We start from the raw sequence: 7,928 nt of genomic DNA, 5'->3' as shown, positions 1-7,928 counted from the left end.
TGTCACTGTTTGCTAGCTGTTGGGGCTTCTTTGAATCTTTTATGGGGGCCTTTTTATTGAGTTATTTTATTTTGTTTGTGCCATGGTTTAAGGGAGAGCAGTCCATTCTTTTTTTTTTTTATCCTATCAATATCAAAAACATATTTTCTTTCCTATTTTACAGGGATTTATGTTTTTATTTGTGTTAGTAAGGTCTCTTTTAAAGTTTGGGGTGCACAAAGTGCATCTTTTTATGCAGCATATGGGCCACATTGCTGTGCAATAAATACTGTTCACCAAAATCAGCACACATTCATCCCCTCTGAACACAGTTTGAATAGAATTTAGGCAATCGGCTATAAGAAAAAAGGTTGTGCATAGGCCTAAAATGAGAGACAGAGAGGCTAAGTATGGGGGTAGTAGGGAGGAGCAGGTCCTGCAGGATAAAGCAGTAGTAAGGCCACACACAAAATGACCGCTCAATCAAGCCCCATCAAGTACAGAGGTGCTGATGAAAATAAAAATTTGTTGTCGATGAGGCCTTCAGTGAAAATCGTGTTGTTCTGTAACACTGCATACAGCTCCAAGCCTTTTACTGCCACAGACATAGGGCATACGCAGGGGGTATTTATAACACACTCTTAGCTCCTATAGTAAGTGCTAGCTTTCTGAGGAAGCAAATGTCCACAACCCCCTCCCCTCCACACATGTGACCACCACCATATATTCTGGACTCCACTGTCACAATGGAGGGCCATGACTGGAAAAGGTCCCTCAGTGCATTGTGGTATATATGGTGGAATGTGGGTCTCCATCAGAGACCAACAGACTGGGGTTAAATGTCATGTTGTGTATTTTATGTTATATACATATATATACATATATATAAATCCACACCACTGAAGGTACAGACACATAAATCTCATAATCAATGATTTATTGCTTACCTTAACTTAAAAAAAATGCCTATCCTCAAAAGCAGCTCTCGCCAGAGGACAGGTTGAAGGAAACTGGGAAGCTTTATCTGAATATTTATTTTTTGTTATTTTATGTACAGTATATACTATAAATAAATCCACACTACTGAAGGTACAGAAACATAAATCTCATAATCAATGATTTATTGCTTACCTTGACTTCCATTTATTTGAAAACACCTATCCATAAAGGCAGCTCTCGCCAGAGGACAGGTTGAAGGAAACTGGGAAGTTATATGTGAATGCTAGTCAAAGTCAACATCAAATGTGCTATTGATCATAGTGACCCTTCAGGCACATTTCCCCTTCGAGTCTTGAGGTGGTCCATACCCTTTGACAACAAACATATATGTTTGGCATACCATTCCTAAAAGAAGTCTGTGACCCTTTTCGATCTGTGTTCTATCCCATGGGCCGGTGGATGAAACCTTGAGACAGTTCCCTATCTCTTTCCTCTATATTGTTGATGAATACTTTTGGCAACAAACATCTACTAATTATAGTAAGAGCGTTATGTATAAAGCATTCATGGTACAGTCCTGCAGAAGCGGGGAATCCCGTAAAATGCGTAGACCACTTGCAAATAAATGTATTTACAACACTATTGAAGCTCTGAACTGTTGGAATATTCTTTTGTACAAAAGTTTTAGAAAATGTTATCTTCATCTTTTTATGTGTACTAATAAAATTATATATAAAAAATAATAATTCTATACATTCTGATTGTGGTATCACTGGCATCTTTAAAGCACGACACCTCTGTTCCACAAATTTACAGATAAAAAAATTATCCTTAAAAACACTGAAACATTGTAAGCCCTTGTACACACGGTCGGAGATTCCGTCGAATTTTGTCCGTTGGATTTTGTCCGTTGGATCTTGTCCGAAACTGTTGCATACACACGGTCGGACAAAGTTGTAGAAAAATCCGATCTTTCAGAACGTGATGACGTTATTTCGTAACGATGAGACTACGTTCAGGCTAGTAGCCAATAGCTTTGATGTAGGAATTTGATCTGAGCATGTGTGGCACTTTGTCCGATCGGAATTCTCTACACATGAGTATGTCCTATCAGACCAGTTTGTCGGAAAATATTTCCAACAAGTTGGAAGATTGGGTCCAATGGATATTCCGACGGAAACAGTCCGATGCATACCACACACAGTCGGATTATCCGACAACACGGTCCGATAGAACACATTCCGACGGATTCTCCGACCGTGTGTACAAGGGCTTAGACTGTTAATATCCATCACAGATGATGGATATAACAAAAATGTATAAGGATGACGGCTGGTTGGCAAGTGGTTAATCATGACTTAAAACATCCTCATACTCCCTGGAGCGTGGAGTTCAAGGTGAGAGGAATATTTTATGAGATTCATGTATTTATACCTTGAAATTCTCAAAAACAATTTTTGAATATACAATTGTCTAAGTAATAGGGATGGTGGTACTATCCTGTTAAAGGGAATAAATTAAGGACCTTAGCTATAAATTTAGTTTAGCACTGTATAGTCTCTACAATAAATCCTTAACCACTTGCTGACCGTATAACTTACATATACGGTGGCAAAGTAGCAGTGCTGTACCAGATCACATACCTAATATCTGATCTGACACTTCCAGGTAGGGGGCGTGCACACGCGCCGCCGATGGCCGGCTCCCACTGTGATTATACACAGCCGAAGCTGATTGGCAGGTTCCGCAGGCTCAATGTCCTCTGTTACCCACCTATCCTTTGGTACAGAGGGAGAACGGTGGTCTGCCAACTGTAAACAAGGCAGATTTCTGTAATGTTAGTAGGGAAGGCATGGATTCTGTGTTCTGGCAAAGCAGGGACATAGATCCATGCCTTGCCCTAGTAAAAGCACCTCCCCCACAGTACCCAAAATCACTGGCTAGGCACACAGTTAACCCTTTGATCGCCCCTGATGTTATCCTCTTCCCAGCCAGTGTCATTAGTAAAGTGACAGTGCATATTGTTTAGCACTGATCGCTGTATTAGCGTCACTGGTTCTCAAAAAGTGTCAAAAGTGTCAGTTAGTGTTTCTGACTGTCCGCCGCAATATTGCAGTCCCGCTATAAGGCGTTGATCACTGCCATTACTAGTAAAAATAAATAAATATTTCCCACAGTTTGTAGACGCTATAACTTTTGCGCAAACCAATCAATATACGCTTATTGGGATTTTTTTTTTACCAAAAATATGTACCAGAATACATATTGGCCTAAATGAATCAAAACATTGGATTTTTCTATTTTTTTTAATTGGATGGGTTTTATAGCAGAAAATAAAAGATATTGTTGTTTTTTTTTCAAAATTGTCGGCCTATTTTGTTTATAGTGCAAAAAATAAAAAATGCAGTGGTGATAAAATACCAACAAAATAAAGCTCTATTTGCGGGAAAAAAAGACATATTTGGGTGCAGCATCGAACGACCAGGCAATTGGCAGTTAAAGTAACGCAGTGCCGTATTGCAAAGTATGGTCTGGTCGTGAAGGGGGTGAATCTTCTGCAGGTCAAATTGTTATTATGACCTATCTTGACCATCTATGAGACATGAATAGAAACAAATTATTTATGTAATATATTAAACAGCATTTTTTGAAATGTATCTTTGATTTCCTTGTTCCTCAGGGCATATATCATTGGATTTAACAATGGTGTCAAGACTATATACAAGACTGAGCGGGCTTTGTTGACGTTAGAGGAGTAGGTTTGGGAAGGGTCACTGTATACTGTGATTATGGTTAGGAAGTAAGTGCACACCACAAGCAGGTGGGCACTGCAGGTGGAGAAGGTCTTCTGCCGGCCTTGAGCTGAAGGGATCTGAAGGATGGTGATGAGAATACGGATATAAGAAGATATAATGAACAGGAATGGGAGAAGAACTACATGGAGTGAGGCAATGAGGGCTTCTGCCTGTATGATAGAGGTGTCTGAACAGGAAAGCTGTAGAATTGGAGCAAGATCGCAGAAGAAGTGGTCAATGGTATTTGGCCCACAGAAGTTCAGTTGATGCATGAGAACTGCCGGTAAAACCGGCACACTTAAACTTGCAAGCCATGATGTAGTGATGAGACATTTTTGGAGCTTAATGTCCATAATTTGGGAGTAATGCAATGGTTTACAGACAGCCAGGTAACGATCGTAGGATATCACCATCAGGAGGAAACATTCCATGCTAGCAAGCGATCCATAGAAGTAGAACTGGACAATGCATGCATTTAATGAAATGACTTGTTTTCCATGTGCAATGATAGCCAACATGTTGGGCACCACGTTTGTTGTCAAAATGATATCTGACAAGGCCAAGTTGGACATAAAAACATACATAGGGGATTGGAGATTTCTGTATAAACACACCAGCATAATAATGACTGCATTTCCACATACTGTAGATAAATACAAAAAATAGAAAAGAAGGAAGAGGGCGATTTTTAAATTACGATGTCCACTAAAACCAAGGAGGAAAAACTCCTTTACCATTGTGCTATTCTTCATCCTTATTCCTTAGAAGGGAAAGAAATGAAAACTATTTATATGCAGTATGATAAGTATGAAAAAAAAGAAATCCTTTGTAATAAAATTCAGCAAACTACCATAAAAAAGGATTGGGACCACTTTGGGTTCATTGTATATGACTGTGAACTGCACTACAGTGTGGTAAAATCCTTCTGAAAGTGTATCTAACCCTTAATAACCAAAATGCAAGATATGAAACTTACTAGTCCTTGGATATGGTGGCTGCATTTATTTTACTTTTTAAAGACAATACCTGTTGATCTTGACAGAAATACATTGCCTCTTTTAATCATCTATAATAGAACTCAGACTAACAATGGGAGAGGCATCAATAAGGCTTTTTTATGTACCATAAGGAATATATTGACAGAAGGAAAGATCAGAATGAGTTGAATGATTCTTTCAATTAGAGATTACACAATGGAAAAATGTGTTTTGTTTCGGGTTAGTTTGTTACGTTAAAGTATAACTAAATCAAAACTTGTTTTTTGTTTTAGATAGAATAGAGAGGTTTTTATTGCTGTCTGTGCCCCCATTAAGAAGATTTGCCTTCTTTTATTTGTTCTGTTTACCATTATTAGTGAAAGTTAAATAAAAGCCCAAATTTTGGGTTGTCCCTAGAAAAGTAATAGAGTGGAAATCTTCCAATGGGAACACTAGTTCTGGTGAGCTGGGGGTCCCCAAGGAAATTCCTGCAGGGATTTCCTCCCACTTTCTGTTTGGCTATGGGACAGGAAGTGAAGGGAAATCTCCTCAATGGGACGTAGATGGTGGAAAAAAAAATTCACTGGGGTTACAACTCTTCCTTGCTCAATTCAAAATGAAAAAAAAAAGTTGTGCCTATAGTTCTACTTTAATCATTTAAGTTCAAAATATTTGTTATATTAGAATGATTTGTTTTCATAATTTGTTCTGCATATTCAGATTCCCCTTCCACTGGATCAACTGTGGGTGAAGGATTGTGTATATGGGATTGTATTTTTTATTTATTTTTTTGGTTGAACTTACTAGATGGACTTGTGTCTTTTTTCAACCTAACTATGTAACTATTTGCTTTGTATATTCATTATTTATTAACTTAATCAATTTGAAATTCGAATTTCGGAAGACAGCTATATTCCTTCTATTTTTTTCTGTTCTATCCTATTCAATTTTATTCTATTCTTTTTATTCCTTTCTATTCTATTCTATTCTATTTTATAAGTAAATGGTCAGCTCGTATGCCCTGTACACATGGTCAGAAATTCTGACGAGTAAGGTCCGATTGGATTATGTTGTAGGAAAATCGTGTGTGGGGCGCTATCGGACTTTTTCATCAGAAATACCAACGGAAAAAGTTTGAGAGCTGAATCTAAAATTTTCCGACAGCAAAATCAGATTGGACTTTTTCTGATCGTTTGTAGAGAATTCTGGCGGACAAAGTGCCACGCATGCTCCGATTAAATTATGAGACCAAAGCTATTGGCTGCTAGCCTCTACATAGTCCAGTCGTACACAAAAAAACGTCACCTTGTTCCAAACGCTTGGATTTTCCAGCAACTTTGTATGTTGTGTATGCAACATACGTTTCGGCCAAAATCCGTTGGAAAAAATTATGGATTATGGAATAATAGATTTTAAATAAATAGATGATCTTTTTAAATCCTTTCCCAGACTCAAGCATTTGTTTCTTTCTTTTTTCGGGCCTTAGAGAGCTCTACAGCATGATGACCCCACCCCAGACACATCAATAGCAAAAACAAAAACCTGTTTTTAGATATCTGAGAGTCAAATAAGACTGGTTCCACCTCCATTACCTCTAAAAAAAGGCTCCAATCATTGGCATCTTATCTGGAACACCAGATTCTACTTTCATAGATTGGAAGTGGTGATAAATGTAGGGATGTGCTAATTTTTTTATTGTGACAAATCTGAAATTTGGTTAATTAAGATTATGAGAATGAATACTCCAAGTCAATTTTATGTCTCATTTTTCAATATACTGTATCAGTAGGCACTATTTTAATAAAAATGTGCTTACATTTTTTACGTGACTATATACTGTATGTTACTTTCTATTTTGACCATAGCTACACTTTAAGCTCATCACAATCCCCAAAAAATAAATGATAATGAACTTTTGTTAGTAATAATAACCAGCTCTGACTATACCAGTTTTAAATAACTAAGTAAAGAATCCAGGTTCAGAGAGGCCTCGGAAATCCTAACAAGAACAAAAGTTTTGCCACAACCTCCAGTTTTCTATTTATGAGTGTCAAGCAATAACAGCATAAATGAAAAAAGAAAAAATAACATTTAATTATTCTGTTCCCTTTGTGACAGATTCACATAAAGCATAAATGGTGCACTTCATCTTTAGGCCTGGTTCACATCTCTGCAGGTTACAATTTGCATATTCCAGGTGTATTTTGCATTTTTCAACACAGGTCTTTGATCCTTTGACATATATGGAACCAAAAACCAGAAAAAAGTCCCTGGCCCTTCCCATAAAATGCACAGATGTGGACGTGAACTATAGGAAACCATGTTAAATGTACTGTAGTGCGTTTCTGCAAAACTGAAAATGCACTAAAAAAACACATAGCTGTGAACTAGGCCTAAGGCCTGATTAGCACCTATGCATTGTTAATGCTTTTTGCAGATTTGCACTACAGAACGTGTTCCTCAGGAAACCATGTTAAATGGACTTTTAGCAAATCAGCTAAATGCAAAAAGAACTTAAAATGCATAGGTGTGAATCAGGCCTTATGCTGCATACACACCGTTGGAATTTCCTACAGAACAAGTCAGATGGGAGCTTTTGGTTGGATATTCCGACCGCGTGTATGCCCCATCTGACTTTTTCTGTCGGAATTTCTGATGGACTTAGATAGAGAACAATTTTTCTGCCGTAAATGCCAACGTAGGTTATCCCGTTGGCAAGTCCGACCGTGTGTACGCGGCATTAGAGACACTAAAATTCTTTAATATCATCCACGTACCATCAATAGGAGTAGTTCCAGAGTCTGGTTTAGATTCCTTTGACATGGCAGTTCTTCACTAAGCATTGCAGAAATAAGTTATTGTGATTTCAAAGCTCCCCTCTATTTATAGTACCCAGAGCCATGTTTAAGTCCAATGGGAAGCCAAAGCCCTTGATGCTTCTATTCCTTTCTTGTCCTTTCTTCATGATAGAAAATAAAACAAGCAGCAATATAATTATATTATCATTATTAACAATTGAAAATGTGTTATTTTCCCTTTTTCTATTTTTTTTTTTTTTACTTTGTTTTTCTTTTTGCTAATATGCTTAAAAAAGAACTCCAGTTTAAAAAAAGTTAATGAAAAGTAAATAGCAGGTCAAGTTAGAAAATAAAAAAAACACATCTTTATTAAGGGAAAAAACAAGATCAAACCTGCCTGGCCCTATGTGAAAAAGTAACTGCTGTCCTCTCCCAAGCTG

At 37.5% G+C, this 7,928-nt stretch overlaps 1 protein-coding gene across 1 annotated transcript; it reads right to left on the bottom strand.

Annotated features, from left to right (window-relative positions):
- Nucleotides 1–1,058: 1,058 nt before the first annotated feature.
- On the bottom strand, nucleotides 1,059–7,533 carry LOC143963912 (olfactory receptor 6N1-like). The gene is made up of 2 exons (XM_077473648.1): nucleotides 7,468–7,533; nucleotides 1,059–4,473 (listed from the first exon to the last, which is right to left on the bottom strand). Exons 1-2 carry the CDS (start codon nucleotides 7,511–7,513, stop codon nucleotides 3,536–3,538), a joined length of 984 nt encoding a protein of 327 aa, XP_077329774.1. The 5' UTR covers nucleotides 7,514–7,533; the 3' UTR covers nucleotides 1,059–3,535.
- Nucleotides 7,534–7,928: the final 395 nt, after the last annotated feature.

This window comes from Lithobates pipiens, unplaced genomic scaffold, assembly GCF_037356315.1.
Source record: "Lithobates pipiens isolate NorthernLeopardFrog02 unplaced genomic scaffold, aLitPip1_a1.2 Scaffold_8, whole genome shotgun sequence".
Lineage (NCBI taxonomy): Eukaryota > Metazoa > Chordata > Amphibia > Anura > Ranidae > Lithobates > Lithobates pipiens.
The sequence above is the reverse complement of the archived record's forward strand: the minus strand, read 5'-3'. Positions and strand labels throughout refer to the sequence as shown.